Genomic DNA, 18,138 nt, shown 5'->3' with positions numbered 1-18,138 from the left:
GGGGTGCTTTATTTTATTTTTTTTTTTTAATTTTTCAGGGAGTCAGGTTATAAAAGGAGATGAGGAAACTATAATTCATTTAGTTTATAAAACATTGATTTAGGGATACTGCACTACATACGTGTTTGAGAAAGTGTGTTTGTGTATCTAACGGGAAGTAGAAAACACGGTATGTAACAAAAAATCCTAGCTAGAAGTGTTTTGGGAATGGAGATGAAAGTTGAAATCATGGCTGCATATGCTGAAGACCATTCAAAGTGAGCAGACAGTGACTTTGACAAAAGCTGTTATTGAAAGGGGTTGGTAGAGAAAAGGGAACCTGAGAAGGAACAATGGAAAAGGGTGAAACAAGTGAATGCCCTATGGTGCAGACCTTAGGAAGAAAGTATTTGACAACCAGTACATCATTAGTGTCTTGAAAAAGCAATTTCTTTAGAGTGCTGGGATCAGAAGTGGGAGGAGAATCAGACAGCCGTGAGGAAATGTAGCCAGTAGGTATAAATTGCTGATTTGAGGAGTTTTGTAACAGATGGTGGTGTCAGGGCAGCTAAATTAAGGAAAGGATTTTTTAGGATGAGATTTAATCATTTATATTTTGAGGAGTTAAAGATATGAGCTTTAATCTATGTGAAGGAGAAATGATCAAGAGAAGGTATAGAAGTTGGCTTTCCACCAAGACGAGACAAATGACAACAGAAAATTTGAGGTTGAGAAAGAATATGGCAGTTGACCTCCATTTTAAAGCACCATATCTGCTTGATGTTGGCTTTGGGGTAAGGAAAGATGGTGAAAGTTGGAAAAGTGAGATTATTATGATTGTGAAAGTAACTAGCATTGTACATGGTAGATGTGGATGACCAGTTAATGTTACTCAAGTCCTTGGGTATAAGCAAAAGACACATGGTTTTGTCTGGATCCAGTTGATGGTGGTTATGAATAGTTTAGTTGGTGGATGTTAATCTCATCATCAGATATTTCTGCATCTCTGCTTTCTGAAGGTCATCAATGATTTGCATTTCCTAGAGTGCTTGTGAGATGTAGGGCAATGTCTCTAGTACTTACTGATCAGTGAGTTGTGAGTTGAAGAAATACACATCAGCCTCTACTTACTGATACAAGATTTCTTTTTTTTATCTGTCACAACATGTACATCATTTGAAATGGTGGCTTCTCCAACAGCCTGGACTCCTGAAGTGACTATATGAACCAGTTATGTACATGTGCAAGAGCAAGAACTACATCTTTGCTGTTTTAAGCCACTGATATTTGCTGATTGTTACTGAACTAGCTTAACCTGACTGAACTAGGTGGTTGAATTAACTTAATGATGGGAATTCCGCCAGGTGGTGTCCTTCTCTCATACAAGGGAGTGGGATAATTAAGAATGCCTAGTTGAGTACATGATGCAAGTAAATATGGGTAAGTACATACTGTAGGGCTTAAACTGGCTGAGATTTAAGTGAGACTAAGAAAGGGCTTACAGACCGCGTAGGAACTAGCAAAAGGAAGTAGTGCCTCCCCAGTAGCTTAAATACAATTGTAAGTTCTTGGTTTTAAAGGCACAAATTAGCAGTCATATTTTGGCATATCCATTTGCTTTAACATTTTCTAGAGGAAATAATTCTTATAAGTAGGAGTAGTATATGTAGTTTGAGGACTACTCCCATTTATTTCACTTAAGGTTCTTTGGTTTTTTTGTTTTGTTTTGTTTTTTTGTATTCTTGATTCCAGTGTGACTTTCTGTAATGGCCATCAGTCTTTTTCAGATTTCTAAGTTAAAAATAAGATCATTGTCAGCTATTTGTTAATCCAAATCCATTTGAGAAGCCATCATTGTTCTCCTCTTCAGTATTTAGAAGCTGACTTACCATATAATTCCTTACACTTTCATTGATTGTATTTCTCTTTTATACAGGTAATTTAGCATATCACAGGAGAATGCAAGTTTTAGAAAATTTAAAATAAGTCTGCAAGTCAGAATAAATATCCAGTTTTGGATCAGCATTTATAGTTTATCATGGGCTCAAATAAAGTGAAAAGAGAATTAAATGTCTATCTGATGAAAATGTTCCAGACTTACCTTGATTACATATTTAGCATAAACTGTAAAGCAAATTTCTGTTTTCTAAACGTTAAACTATTTGATTATCTAGAACTTTCATTTTTACTTGAAAAAATTCTACATCATAAACTCGTTGTTTTCTAGATTCCTGGATTTTGTGAAAATGAAAAAGGCATCGTTCCTTGTAATATTCTGGTTGGCTATAAAGCCGTGTACCGTCTGTGCTTTGGCTTGGCTATGTTCTATCTTCTCCTCTCTCTGCTAATGATCAAAGTCAAGAGCAGCAGTGATCCAAGAGCCGCAGTTCATAATGGGTACGTCGTTGAAGAATACAAAAGTCTGGGTAGCCTTTTCTCAGTTATTTTGAGTCTGTCTAAAGAAACTTTAAAATAAATTATGCAGTTTGCAGATTCGTTATTCATGAATGACCAGGTAAAAATACCTTCTTGTCTCTACTGAGAATGTCAGATTTTAGAAATATAAATAGTAGCCTTGGGTTATTTATTGGTATAATCTCTGATGCATGATGTTTTATAGTTCATCATAAAAAGATCTACTGGGGCACCTGGTGCCACAGTCAGTTGAGCATCCCACTCTTGGTTTTGGCTCAGGTCGTGATCCTCAGGGTCATGAGATTTAGCCCCGCCTCAGACTCCACACTCATTGTGGAGTCTGCTTGAGATTCTCTCTCCCTCTCCCTCTGTCCATCCCGATTGTGCATTCTCTCTCTCTCTCTCTCTAAAATTTTAAAAAAAGAGGATCTACCATATCTGTTACTAATAAAGAGGAACTCATTCCTCCTCCTCCTCTTAGCTCTCAGTAGATCAGTCTTACTACTTAGACCTACGGTGCAACCAAAATGAAAAACTTTAATCCTCAGCAGGGTGATTGATTGTCTAAATGGTTGGTTGTACTAGACAATCTAGAAAGAAACTTCAGGGTCCTTTTTATTAATCTCCCTTAATGTAGAGCATCACTTCTCATACTTAATTTGAATGTTTTGAATTTTATCTGTTTTCTCCCCATAAATTTAAAAAAAATATTTTTTGGGTATCTGCTGTTGTTTATTATTATGCTACCAAAGACAGGAAGAATGAACAAGTGAAATACAAATACTAGTGAAAAATATGCTGTGACAGGTTGGTTTATTTTATTTTGTTCTTCTAGTCATTGGTATTTGTTTATTTGCACTTTTACAACTCTATCGTGCTTTTAAACACTTCTCAAAATACACCACAGAATGGCTATGACAACTATTCCTTGAGATAACACTCTAGGCAGAGTAGCATGCATAAACATGTAAGTAGTCCTACAACCATCTTCTTTACGTGTGTTTTCTTTTTAATTGAGATAAAATTAACATATAACATTGTAGATTTAGCATATACAGAGTGTTGATTTCATACATTTGTATATTGCAATGTGATTACCATTGTAGGGTTAGCCAACACCTCAGTCATGTCACATAGTTATTACTTCTTTCTTGTGATGAGTGAGAACAGTTAGCAACTTTGAAGTCTGTAAGACAGTTTTGCTGCTTAAAGTCACTGTGCTGTGCATTAGATCTCCAGGACTTATTTACTGGTTGCAAGTTTGTTCCCCTTAATGACATCTCCCAGTTCCACCCCCATATATCCATACTCTGGTAACCATTCTATTCTTAGTTTTCACAAGCTTGGCTTTTTTAGATTCCGTGTATGAGTGATATCATATGGTATTTTTCTTTGTCTGGCTTATCTCACTTAGAGCCATGCCTTTGCAGTTCATGTATGTCCTTGCAAATGGCAGGGTTTGCTTCTTTCTCATGGCTGTATAACATTCTGTTGTATATCTGTTCCACAGTTTCTTTCTTCATTCATTGACAGACACTTAGGTTGTTTTCATATATTGCCTATTATGAATAATGTGGCAATAAACATGGAGAGCAGGTATCTTTCTGGTATCCTGTTTTCATTTCCTTTGGATATATAACTAGAAGTGCAATTGCTAGATCTATACAGTAGTTTCTATTTTTAATTTTTTGAGGAACCTTTATACTGTTCTTCATAGTGGCTGAACTAGTTTACATTCCCACCAATAGTGCACAAGAGTTCCCTTTTCACCATATCCTTGCCAACACTTGCTCCTTGTTATCTTCTTAATGATAGCCATTTCATTTTAACAGGTGTGAGATGATATCTCATAATGGCTTTGATATACATTTCCCAGGTGATAAGTGACACTGAGCACCTTTTCGTATACCTGTTGGCCATTCGTATATCTTCTTTGGAAAAATATCCGAGTTCCTCTGCCCATCTTTTAATTGGATTTTCTGTTTCTTCTTGATTTAATCTTCATAGGTTGTATGTTTTTAGAATTTATCCATATCTTTTGGTTATCCAATTTGTTGACACATAATTCTTCAAGCAGTTTCTTATGAATGTATGTACTTCCATAGTATCAGTTGTAATGTCTCTTTTGTTTCTGATTTTGAGTATTCTTTTTTTTTTTCTTGGTCTAGCTAAAGGTGTGTCAGTTTTGTTTGTCTTTTTGAAATACCAGCTCTTAGTTTTGTTGATCTTTTCTATTTTTTTCTGTTCTGTATCACGTTTATTTCCACTCTGATCTTTGCTATTTCCCTGCTTCTGCTAACTTTGGCCTTTTTTCTAGTCTTCGAGGTATACAGTTAAGGTTGTTAGAGATCTTTCTGTTTTCTTAACATACGCATTTATCACTGTATACTCCCTCTAAGACCTGCTTTTGCAGCGTCCTGTATGTCTTATTTATTATGTTGTGTTTCTATTTTCATTTGTTTAGAGATAATTTCTCTTTTGATTCTTCTTCGATCTCTTAGTTTTGCAGGAGTGTGTTGTTTAGTTTCCACATGTTTGGAAATTTTCCAGGTTTCCTTTTGTTGATTTCTAGTTTCATTCTGTTGTAGTTGGAAAAAAATACTTGAAAAGACTATTTTGGGTCCTCTTATCATATGATCTGTTCATATTGGAGAATGCTCCGTGTGCACTTGAGAAGAATATGTATTCTGTTGCTGTTGGATGGAGTGTTCTATAAATGGGATAGGTCCATTTGGCCTAACATAGGGTTCAAATCCAGCATTTCCTTGTTGATTTTCTGTCTGAGGATTTATCCATTGCTGAAAGTGTGGGGTATTGAAGTCTGCCACTGTTATTGTTACCCATTTCTCCCTTTAAATCTGATAGTATTTGCTTAATATACTTAAGTGTTCCAGTGTTGGGTATATACATATTTATGATTGTTGTATCTTCATGGAGAATTGAGTTGGCTCCTTTATCATTATATAACGCCCTTTGTCTCTTGTTACCTTTTTTGTCTTAAAGTTTATTTTGTTTAGTGTCGGTATGTTAACCCCACTTTCTTTAGCTTCCCAATTGCATGTAATATCCTTTACTATCCCTTCACTTTGAGCCTGTGAGTGTCCTTAAATCTGAAGTGAGTCTTGTATGCAAGACCCAGTATAGTTGGGTCTTGGTTTTTTTATCCATCTAGCCACACCATGCCTTCTGATTGGTAAATTCGGTAAAAATACACATTTAGGGTAATGACTGGTATGTTAGGCCTTAGTAATGTTACCTTATTCATTGCTTTCTGGTTGTTTTGCATTTCCATTGTCTTTTTCCTCCATTTCTGCCTGCTTTTGTAAATTGTTATTTTCTGGTTCTCTTATTTATCTTTTGTGGATCTACTGTAGGTTTTTGCTTTGTGGTTACTGAGAGGCTTACCTAAAACATTTTTTAGATGAAACAGTCCATTTTAAGCTGATAGCAACTTAACTCCAATTGTATACAAAAGTTCTATCCATTTACTCTTCCCCTTTTATATTTTTGATGTCACAATTTACCATTTTTTTATATTATGTATTAATGTAGTAGATATAGTTTTTTCAATACTTCTTAACCTTTATAGTTAAATGTTAACATGTCATCATATTATACAACTAGTTTTCTAGATCTTACTGTATATTTATCTTCATCAGTCTGTTATATATTTTCATATGTTTTCATGTCACTAATTAGCATCTTTTCATTTAAGCTTGAACTGTCACCATTTTTTGCAGGGTAGATCTAGTAGTGGTGAACTCAGCTTCTGTTTATCTGGGGAAGTCTCCATTTCTCTTTCATATCTGAAGGATGACTGGGGGATAGAGTATTCTTGGCTGGCAGTTTTTTTCTTTCAAAACTTGGAATGTGTCATTCTCCTCTCTTCTGGCCTGTGGCATTTCTGCTTAGAAGTCCACTGATAGCTTAGTGGGAGATTAAGATCCTATTTTCTCTGGCTGCTTTTAGGATTCTCTGTTTTTCTTCCATCGCTGACAGTTTGTGTTTTAAGAGGTCTTTTGCATTGAGATAATAGCATAATCTATTAGAGTTGTGAACTCAAATGTATAATACTTCCCAAGCTTGGGAAATTCTCCGTTATTTCTTTAAACAAACTTTGCCCCCTTCCTTTCTCTCCTCTCCTCTGGAACACTAATTATTCTAATATTTAGATACCGTAGATCAAATGGGCTTTCTTCACTCTTTTTCATTTTTTTTCCCTCTCTTCACTCCTATCAGGTTATTTCAAAATTTGTGTTCTCTAGGTCGCTGATTCTGTCCTACATTTGACCTACCCTTCTCTAAGTGCTCTCTTGCATTTTTCGTTTCTTTCATCAAATTCTTCAGCTCCAGATTATCGTTCTTTTTTTATGGTTTCTGGCTCTGTTAAATTCTTTGTTTTGTTCATGTATTTTTTCCCCTGATTTTGTCTTTTCTGTGTTTTCTGGTAGCTCACCGAGTTTCCTTAAAGCAGCTATTTTGGTTCTTCATTCACTGGATTGCAAGATTCCTTGCCTTTCAGCTCAGTTGTTGGATTCTTATCTTTTGGTGATGAAATGTTCTCTCGTTTTCATGTTCCCTGTAGTTTTGTGTTGCTGCTTGAGGTAGCAGATACCTCAGGTCTCTACTGGTTGCCTTCAGATGGGGTATCCTCTTCTTGATCCTGGGGTTCTCTTTGACCTTTTATTTATACACTTGCTGCACACTTCTTGCTCCCTTTTGTGGAAGAAATCTTAAGCTTTTATGACTTCTCTGGTTCTTACAACTCACCCTACTGGATACTGGAAATCCAGAAGATGGCACCACGGCTCAAGTTTATGGTTTCTCCCTTGCCTACAGATCATGGTGTGTTTTTCTCAGAGCACTCTCATTACTGGATCGGCTCTTTCTGCCACGCTTGGGAGCACACATAAAGAGCTAGCTGCAGAGTGGGAGGTGTGGGTTTAGTACTCCTAAGTGTTTGGGATCCCACACAGCAGCGGAGATATCCTCGCCTGAGGATCTCCCAGAGACTTGTGAGCATATTTCCTGCTTAAGTCCTGAGTGTAGGTGGCAGAAACTGTTCCTTTAATGCTTTGATATCTGCTGCTTTCCCCATCTCCAATCTCCCCTTAGTCACGGAGGTCCTGCCTCAATAATCTGGGTGCTTCTGGAGAGAAATGAGTTTCTCCAGAATTGTCCCACAGATTTGGGGTAGTTGTCACTCACAGCTCCCGTTTTCCCCCATGGGAGAGGTTGCTGCCTGCCAGATAGAGTCCATACTGTATTGCTGTGGTGTAGGGGCGGTGCTGACAAAGGTCCCGCCCCTCCCACCCCAGCACACACACATGCAATGCTGGAATCTTCCCTCAGGAGGGCTAGACTTTTATGAATTGTCTCCTATTCATGGGTATTTGCCCACATTGGCACTCTGGGTTTTCCCCAACTGGAAAAAGCTGGGAAGGGTTAGGGAAATTTATTGGTTCTGCAGCCCATACCAAAGTCTGTCTGCGTATTACCAAATGCACAGGTGCTGAAGACTCCTCCTGGGTCTCTTGGCAAATGTTTCTGGATCTCACGACTCCCACAGAGGCACTTCTGTTAATGGATGGATGCCTTATTAGTTGTTAAAAACAGGGGAACCAAAAAATAGGGACTTTTGCCATCAAGATGCTGATGTCCTAAAAGCTGTTTTTGTTGTCGTTATCAGTTTTGGATGGAGCATTTATCATGTGTTTGTAAAACCTATTCATTTGTACAGCACACCTTATACTTTCACATATTATCCCATTCTTATTTTTAATTTCTTCTTATTCATGTAAAATTAACATACAGTGTTAACATCAGTTTCAGGTGTACAATATAATGAATGATTCAACAATTCTATATATTTCTCAGCATTCATCAAGATAAGTGTCCTCTGAATCCCTTTTATCGATTTCACCCACCTCCCCTCTGGCATCCACTGGTTTGTTCTCTGTATTTAAAGTCTGTTTTTTGGTTCGTCTCTTTTTCATTGTTCATTTGTTTTCTTCCTTAAATTCCACATATGAGTGAAAGCATATGGTATTTGTGTTTCTCTGACTTATTTCACTTAGCATATACCAATTCATTATTTAAAATAAACCTGTGAATATAGAACTAATATTCTCATTTTCTCATAGTGAAATTGGTTCTAAATCTTTCTCAAAACTGTCCTAAACAGTCACATAAACGCTATTTTTTCAGATGCTCTTAAAAGATTTCATATATGAAACTATTTGTTGAGTGAATATTTATTAGTAAACTGTATTTCTATTTCTTTTAGATTTTGGTTCTTTAAATTTGCCGCAGCAATTGCAATTATTATTGGGGCTTTCTTCATTCCAGAAGGAACTTTTACAACTGGTAATAAATCTTTTCTTAATTGTGTGATGTTGATGTTTTATAAAGAAATTGACATAACTGCTGCCTCGAACTGTAACACTGCTTGTGGTTGTTTTTTTTTCCATTTGGCAAAACAAATCATTTGTGTAAAATATTATTTTTCCTGTTGTGTATTGTGTTATGAAGATGAAATAATAAAAAGTGAACCAGCCACTCATTTGTATGTTTTTTTTTTCTTTCAGTGTGGTTTTATGTAGGAATGGCAGGTGCCTTTTGCTTCATCCTCATACAGCTAGTCTTACTTATTGATTTTGCCCATTCATGGAATGAATCATGGGTTGAGAAAATGGAAGAAGGGAACTCAAGATGTTGGTATGCAGGTAAGCTTTTGTCTTACAGAGCATCTTCAAGATAGATGAACTTTGAAGGTCAGAGCATATATGCAGACTATAGGGAAATCAAGATTTTTATGACATAACAACTTTGCTTATTGAGAGAACTTTTAGGGAATCAATTAGAACATACCCAAGAACCAGAACATAATCCAGAATATCTTGAATGGCTAAAATAGATGTTGCAAAGGCTACTGCTGATAGTACGTACTTTTTACAGCCTAATTTCCTATTCTGTAGCAGGTTAAAAATATTAAAGGGATTAGGACTGCTAGAAATAAACAGCAACATAATTCATAAACATCAGCATGCAGGAAAAAGTGTAAAAAGCAACTCTAGAACTTTTCATTTTATGTAAGTGGAAAGATGCCTTTTTGTGTCAGTAACACCGAAGGGGATTCTTGCAGTAGTGTGACTGTTCTGTTTGTAATGATGAGCTTGAGTCCAGTGGTTACACTGCAGAACAGCGATCAGAATTCATTGGCTTGCCCCAGATGAAAAGGAGGGAAGAGACTCGGGTTAAGTGCATAATCAATCCTTGTGCAGACAACTGTGACGAAGCCCCTGTTTAAGGTGCATAGCCGCTGCTCAGTTTTACAGTAGTTGCCTTGTGGAAATGTGGGCTCAGCATTGCTTAAATTTTTTCTGATTTCCTAACAGAAGCCATAAATCTAAATTTTTATGTGAAATGAGCGGAGTTCAGCTAAATATTTTAAATCAGATTGAAAGCTATATTCATTGTATCTGCTAGCCTGATATTTCTCTCACAGCTAGTTTGTGTGGTATTTGATCTCAGTGGTTAAAATAGAGTTTAGTATTCAAAGAAATAAGCTTCAAATAAGCTTGGAAAATTCACTTTTATAGAACACCGCATTCTTTAATGCATATCTAATGCAAGAGTTTCTCCTCTGTTCCCTGCTTTATCACCAGTGCTTAGAACTTTGTAGGCATTCAGTAAATATTTGTTGGGTGGATCCCATCAGGCACATCTATGTAAACACCTGTATATTGAACACATATTAAGAAAAAAAAAACCACATTGTGTTTTGATTTACATAGAAGAAACTTGGATTGTCTTATTAAATAATAATGACTTACCATTACATAATTTTTTTTTTAAAGATAATTAGTTAAGGGGTACCAGGGTGGCCATTCAGTTAAGTTTTGGGCTCTTGATCTCATCTCAGGTCTTATCTCAGGGTTGTGAGTTCAAGCCCCGTGTGGGGCTCCACATTACGCATGGAGACTACTTAAAAAAAATTTTTTTAAATAAAAAATAAAGATAATTAGTTAATATAGAAAAGCATTATTTTGTAGGCTTAGCATTAAATAATGTTCCTTTTATTTTTCTGTATTTTGAAAATTATGGCTAATGTATGTGATTGTGTTTGTAATGGAGCTATTACTATTAATAAAATATTTAATATGTTACCTAACCTACTGTCCTTGAAAATACTATAGTGAGCTATGTGTGAAGACTATAAAATCACTGTGATAAAGTTCAGAAATATTCTCTGCTTTTATAGCCTGCATGATGCTGAAATGTTAGTTGCTTAAAATACATTTTGAATAAAATGATTATTTTTAAAATGAGCCCTATGCCTAATTCCTAATATTCATGATAAATTCTAATTGTCCAATTATATTGCTTTCACAGCATTGTTATCAGCTACGGCTCTGAATTATCTGCTGTCTTTAGTTGCTATCGTCCTGTTCTTTGTTTATTATACTCATCCAGCCAGTTGTTCAGAAAATAAAGCATTCATCAGTGTCAACATGCTCCTCTGCCTCGGTGCTTCTGTAATGTCTATACTGCCAAAAATCCAGGTATGATCTTTATATTGTTCAGTTTCTGTGAAGCTTTCATTTTTCTAAGTTTTCCCTAAATCTTGAATGATGTCAGAATAAATTTTTGTCTTAATTTTTTGTAGGAATCACAACCAAGATCTGGTTTGTTACAGTCTTCAGTAATCACAGTCTACACAATGTATTTGACATGGTCTGCTATGACCAATGAACCAGGTATGTTTTGTTTGCTCAGGTTTATTTGTTTTTAATGAATTCTACAACTTTTTTTTTCAAAGATGGTCGTTTTGTGAAATTAAGCTATTTAAAAAATAAGCCTCTAAGGATGGCTGTGTGGCTTAGTGGGTTAAGCGTCTGATTTTGGCTCAAGTCATTGATCTCATGGATCCTGAGATGGATCCCTGGGTCACTTAGCAGGGAGTCTGCCTGAGATTCTCTCTCTCCCTCAGATCCCCCTACCCAGTGGTCTCTTGCTCTCGCTTTCTCTTTCTAAAATAAGTAAATAAATCTTTAAAAAAAAAAAAAAGCTTCTAGAGGAATAAACAGTATGGAAATAATAACATTTTCATGTTTGATTATTGCCGTGTATTTTTTTCACTTTGTTTCTTTCACTAACAAAATTTAAGAAGTTAAATGAAAATTATAAAAATATACCTAATTTGTAGTCATATTAATGATAGTATATATAAAAAGCTCTTAAAATGCTCCTTGATTCCTTGCTAAGCAGTATAGTCTTTTTTTTACTAATTAAAATAATATTTTTGTCTGTGAGTACCTTGCAAGTGAATAGCAAGGCATTCTCAAGGAAGTATCCATGAGATTAGAAGCCAATATATATCATTTGGGGTGAAACATATTGGTGAGAAATTAATTACTGATTTTGAAAAGGAAGAAAATTATCCCTTTTATTTAAAAAGAAAATTATAAAATGTTATCTAAATCTGATTGCAAGTTTATAAACTCAGTGTAGGTACTTTATCAATAGTTGGAAGAAGGCTGTTTTTAGTATTAGAGATTATTTTTGTTCGGGTGTTAAGTGGTTAGAAAAATTTTTTAGTAATTTGCTTTAGAGCTTACTCTTATCTGAATGGGTGTAAGATAAGAATCATTTTTTTTCTTGTTTTTTCCCCTAATTAAGGATCATTTTCATTAAACAGATGGTAGTTGTTATATCTGGCTTTGTGGAAGAGAAAAACATTTTGGATAGTTTAGTGAATAAAAACCTTACTTTTTCTTATGAAACAGTACAGATTAGGTCTTTATGACTTATTTGGACATTCCCACAAAGCATTTGTTAAAATTCTAATAACTGGTCGTTTTAATGTGTAAGTTACCTTGCTTATGTAGCAACGTACTTTGACAATTCATAAATTTCATAAAGTCACTATTATTCTCTTACAATATATAAGGAAAAGCCACTGTATTTTCATTTAGAACACCTGAATTTTATTCCTAACTGTACTAAAGTTTTATTATACTTAGGAGAGCTCATCTGAATTTCACCCATTTCTTGATCAGTAGAAAGCTTAATAGTATCTCAGTTCTCGAGGTTTAAAATGAAATTACTTGATTTTCTGGGTACTTCTATAAAATTAGCACTAAAATTTAAAAGGTCTCATTATCAATAATTACAAGTTGTTTCAAAGTATTTTTTTCTTACACCTTTTTCCAGGAAAATTTTTTGAATATGCAAGGGCATAAAGAGTTTACAAAAGAAACACAAACCTGTAACTAGGCCCCCCCAAAATAAATTACTTTTTATACTGTTCTAACATTTTAATTTGACCTTAATTTACATTACAGAAACAAACTGCAACCCAAGTCTACTAAGCATAATTGGGTACAATACAACAAGCACTATCCCAAAGGAGGGGCAGTCTGTCCAGTGGTGGCATGCTCAGGGAATTATAGGACTGATCCTCTTTTTATTATGTGTGTTTTATTCAAGGTAAGAAAAGTCGTGGATATTTTTTTAACAAGAAATCTAGCCATTCATTTAAAAATCATTTTTTTAAACACCTTTTTTCCTTCTTTCTTCCTTAACTGTCTTTTATGCAGCATCCGTACTTCAAACAACAGTCAGGTTAATAAATTGACTCTAACGAGTGATGAATCAACATTAATAGAAGACGGTGGAGCCAGAAGTGATGCATCACTGGAGGATGGAGATGATGTTCACCGAGCTGTAGATAATGAAAGGGATGGTGTTACTTATAGTTATTCCTTCTTTCACTTCATGCTTTTCTTGGCTTCACTTTATATCATGATGACCCTTACCAACTGGTACAGGTAATATTATATTTCATGAAAACTTCACATGTGGAAATTTTGAGGTTTTTCATGATTGCATTGCAAAACATGTGGTATGAAGTACTTTTTTATCCTCCAGTGCATTTCAGAATTTACATCTAAATGATTAATAAGATCAGTATGAGAAATGCAGACTTTACTTCCTTGCTCTGGCAGTAACAAATACTGAAATACTTCCAAATCTTGAAGAGATGAAAATTGGAAGCTTCATGAAATTAACACATTTTTTTTTACAGAAATACCATATTAATAGTTAATCCAACACAATGCTTTATTTTTTTGACACTGTAACCAATTCCCGACATGGTGTAAGATACATCTTTTTCTCTGTTTCGTTCAAACTGTTGTTAAAAGCACTTAAGTTTCCAGAATTGAGGTGAAATACATTAATGTAGATTAATGCAAAGAATATGGCTACTCTAAAATCGGATCCTTAGAACTCTCCATAGCTGTAACTTGTGCTTTTTTATCACTTTACAATGTATAAATCTTTTTCTGGTAATAGAAAGGTAGTTATTTTGTTTTCAAAAAATTTCTAATTTTGTCGAAATGGTTACCGAGAGATTCAGTTTAAGATTCAAGTTGAACTGTATGGTTTGCAAAGTTCTGTTTTTAATAATTTTTAATGCAGAATACCCTTTACAACTTGTAAGAAGACTTTGAATACCAGAAAAAGGTGTAGAAAAAAGATTATTTTTCATTTTAAGAGCAGACTTTTCTGGCATTTATTATTGAAAAATAAGTATTTTTTAAAACTCCTACACTGCAGCATAGTGATAAGAAACCATGTAGTGTTCAGTAATTCACAGCTTTGGCTGTCAGATAGTATTAAATGTTAAGACTTTAGATTGGGGCACCTGGCTGGCTCAGTTAGAGGAGCATGTGACTCTTTATCTCAGGGTTGTGAGTTCAAGCCCCACCCACGGTGAGTGTAAAGATTACTTAAAAATAAAATCTTAAAAAAAGAAAAAAACCCAAAACTTTATATGAAAAATATTTTGGTATGTTTCATTTGCTCAAAAATCAGCTAAATTTGGAGTGTATTTCCTTCCGAATGTCTTAAATCTGAAAAGGCTGAAGGTGGGAGAGTGGTTCCCATATATGCTTTGAACAGATTATACTTTTTATACAGGATAGGATTGATTTTTTAAAAAAATATTTTTATTTATTTGTCAGAGAGAGAGCACAAGCAGGGGAAATGGCAGGCAGAGGGAGAAGCAGGCTCCCTGGTGAGCAAGGAGCCCAAACCGGGATTCTATCCCAGGATCCTAGGATTATGACCTGAGCCAAAGGCAGACGATTAACCGACTGAGCCACCCAGGTGTCCCTAGGATTGATAAGTCTTTTATAACAATATCTTACTTATCCAGGCATCACACTCCATTTCTCTATTTCATGACTACTAAGCCAGAAATACAGGTTCCCCCCTACTTTCTTATAGTTTGCATTACGCTACTTCATTTTTATGAAAGACTTATATTTATTACCTGTTTTTGCTAACTGAAAGAAACCCAAAGAGAGATTTTGCTTTTTAGAAAAAAGCCATTTACCTTGCTCATGTAGGTTTTTTGTAAAAGTAAAGTGGCATAACGGACTTTCAGATAGTGGGAACCTGTCCATAAAGAGCCTCTGAGTATTAGTAAAAGAGCTACGTCGGAGGCCGATGTCCTTTACTCTTTAAAGGAAATTTTTGATTTTTACCTTCATATTAGCTATTAAAGTAGTATGGCAAGCAGGGTAACAGATTTGCCCAGCAATTGTGTATCTCTTATCACAAACTCTATACAAAGAACACTGCTGAAGTAAAGCTAAGTGGCATGATGGCTGATAATCCAACCCTTTCTTCCCTTTCATTTTTTTCTTAAATTTTAGGTATGAGCCTTCTCGTGAGATGAAGAGTCAGTGGACAGCAGTATGGGTGAAAATCTCTTCTAGTTGGATTGGCATTGTGTTGTATGTTTGGACACTAGTGGCACCACTTGTTCTTACAAATCGTGATTTTGATTGAACAGGACAGGACTTCTGGCATGAAAGTCCCACTTTGATCATTGCTTGTTTGAGATTAACAGTATTCCCAACTTTTGTAAAGCTGTGTATGTGTGTGCTTCCCATGTAACTTCTCCAGTGTTCTGGCATGAATTAGATTTTACCGCTTGCCATTTTATTCATTGTATTCTTGCCATGCACATTGGTATGTGTGTTAGAATGAATTACAAAGGGAGAGATGTAGGAGTCTGGTGGTGAGTTAGGAAAAGTGGACACTGTTAGGTTTATCCTTAGCTCTGTGCCTGTGAAATTAAGAGTAAAAACAAAACTGCTTGACAGTTTGATGTTTAAATTGTGCTAGTCTCTAAGCTATTTTAGAAAGTATAGAAGGAAATGTATGGCTGCCTTTTGAAATATTTGATGCCTTGCCCTACAAGAGACTGCAAAGAACGTAGCTGTTGTAAAATTGTATAAACAAGTAACTTAAATGCCAGTTGTCTGAAAAATCTTTTCAGGTTTTTCCCTTGATATGAAGGTAGGGAATTTATACAGCTAGGGAGTGTTTGATGGACAGCAGTGTAAATTATGGTGGAGATTGAGAGAGGCTTCACAGAAAGCTTGGTGGTGATGGTGGGTTACTAATTTGAATACCCAATTAGGTTGTAATCTTCCCTGGGTAGGGATGGCCTTTCATACCAACTTTGTTTTAGTTATTATAAACACTTGCAAAAGTACAGGTTCAATGGAGACGTTAGGAACTCTGAAGGATTTAGGCAAAGTTTTTAAAGAAAGATAATCGTGGGTTAGAAGGTGCACTTTGAAAGTTCATTTTGAAAATCAGAGGTGGTAAACTTAGGACAGGATGAAACTGTAATATCCTAAGCCTCAGGAGACACTTACATAAAATCTAGTCCAATCCTTTATTTTAAAAATGAAGAAAACTGAAGCTCAGGTAGCTAGTCAGTGACCAAGCTGGTAAATCCCAATTTCCCAAAAAAGCTGGCATTCTTTTGGCATTCAAAAATAACTTCTATTCAAAATACATGCATAATAGATTATACACCTCATTAGTGGTGGATAATTTGTTATGTGATTTGCTGGTGTCCAGCTTGCCTTCTACCCATAAACTGAGGCCAGGAGAATGATGGAATGCTATAGAATATAAACTGCTTATAGTACACTATACAGTTCAGAAGATGTTTAAAATGCTTTTGTATTTGCTGCCATCTAATTAAAATATATAGTTTATTATAATCTTTCAACCTGAAAATCAAGCAGTATGACAGTTAACTTAGAAACTTAGTTACTTGTACATGTTATTAGTGTCTTAATGAATCTTAAAATCTACATTTGCTTCTTTTAAGGTATTTATTAATGTAAACGAAAGATAATTCAACTGAATTCCCCAACTTTATTCTGTGTGTTAATATTGTGTTCCATCATTTTGAATGGCTGTGTACTATCTCTAAATAAATGAATTCAGAGAAAGTGTGTGGTGTATTTTAATTCCTCAGCAGCTCACATTTAGGTGGCTATAATACTCAGACCTGTTTTTTCTCTTGTGTATAAAAGAACCTGAAACAGGGTTAACTGTCCCATTTTGTGTCCTGAAAACCTGAATTGTTTTAAAGGTGGTAATTACACCCTTTTGGTCCTCTGTAAGTAACCCCTGAAATTGGATCTCAGGTAATTAAGGTGATGTTCTCCTAAAGAATCTTTAGTAGATGGGCCAGTTTATTTTGGAGAATATTTTTAATTCATCTAATATTCTACACCTGTGTCCTGTAGGCATTTTTTTCCCAGGTTGCAAATGAATGCTTTCTGACACAAGATGATACAAAGAAGTCCCTTAGCAACAACAAAAAATAGTAATGAAGTACTCCATTCCGTATGAGTTACCAAGGTTTAGTGCACTTTATTCAATAATTCATTTAAAATGGTATGATTTCTCCAATATTATAGGCAAGACAATGTCTATAAAAGTCTTGGGCATTTACTCAGAAAAATCTTACATGTTCACACAAAACCTATACAAGAATGTTCATTGCTTTATTTGCAATAGCCCAAACTGGAAACAGCCCAAACAACTGGTGAATGTTTAAACACACAGTGGTACATCTATACCACGGACTACTAAACACTAAAAGAGGAATGAAGTGTTGGTACGCAAAACAACTTGACTGGATCTGCAAGGAACTATGCAACTGTATTAAAAAGCCAATCCCAAAAGGTTACGTAGAGTATCATTTCATTTACTATAACATGCTTTCAATGATAAAAATAAAGATCAGTGGTTCTTTGGAGCCAGGGATTAAAAGAATCCCTGTGGGTGGGTTAAATGACAGTTCTACAAGAAACTGCCATCTTCCAAAGTGTTCACACCATGGATGTATGTACCATTCAGTTTCTTTCCATCCTTGCCAGCATTTGGCGTCACTAAGTTTAGCCATTCTGATAGGAATACTGTGTTACCTCATTGTGGTTTTAATTTGCCTTTCCCGAATGGCTAATGATGTTGAATCTCTCTTCATGTGCCTATTTGCCATCTATAGGTCCTCAGTAAAATGTCTATTCATGCCTTTGGCAATTTTGTAATTGGATGGCTTTTTATTATAATTTGTTGAGTTTTCATATATTCTAGATACACATCCTTTATCAGATACGTGGTTAGCAAATATCTTCTCCTAGTCTGTATCTTTGTCTTTCCATCTGAACAGGGTCATTTGCAGAGCAAAAGCGCTTAATTTTGATTAGCTTCAATTTATCAATTTTTAAAAGACGTAACATGTTTTATCTGTGTTGTAGTTTCTTTATGTTAAACTTGTCACTACTTGGCCAGCTCAACACACTTTTTAGTACTGCCCTGTAACAGCACTGAAATCATCCCCATTTACTGGGCAGATGT

The 18,138-nt window shown here is 35.3% G+C and overlaps 1 protein-coding gene across 1 annotated transcript in view; it reads left to right on the top strand.

Annotated features, from left to right (window-relative positions):
• SERINC1 (serine incorporator 1) overlaps nt 1-16,722 on the top strand; it is a 29,287-nt gene extending 12,565 nt beyond the window's left edge. The window contains exons 3-10 of the mRNA XM_045798580.2: nt 2,207-2,376; nt 8,681-8,760; nt 8,982-9,119; nt 10,789-10,958; nt 11,063-11,153; nt 12,741-12,885; nt 12,996-13,226; nt 15,120-16,722. Of these exons, the coding sequence (XP_045654536.1) occupies nt 2,207-2,376; nt 8,681-8,760; nt 8,982-9,119; nt 10,789-10,958; nt 11,063-11,153; nt 12,741-12,885; nt 12,996-13,226; nt 15,120-15,255 (1,161 nt within the window). The 3' untranslated portion in view covers nt 15,256-16,722. The remainder of the gene's footprint in view (nt 1-2,206; nt 2,377-8,680; nt 8,761-8,981; nt 9,120-10,788; nt 10,959-11,062; nt 11,154-12,740; nt 12,886-12,995; nt 13,227-15,119) is intronic.
• Nucleotides 16,723-18,138: the final 1,416 nt, after the last annotated feature.

This window comes from Ursus americanus, chromosome 11, assembly GCF_024610735.1.
Source record: "Ursus americanus isolate L20-20 chromosome 11, mUrsAme1.1.p, whole genome shotgun sequence".
NCBI lineage: Eukaryota > Metazoa > Chordata > Mammalia > Carnivora > Ursidae > Ursus > Ursus americanus.
This window is presented reverse-complemented; position numbering and strand designations above follow the sequence as displayed.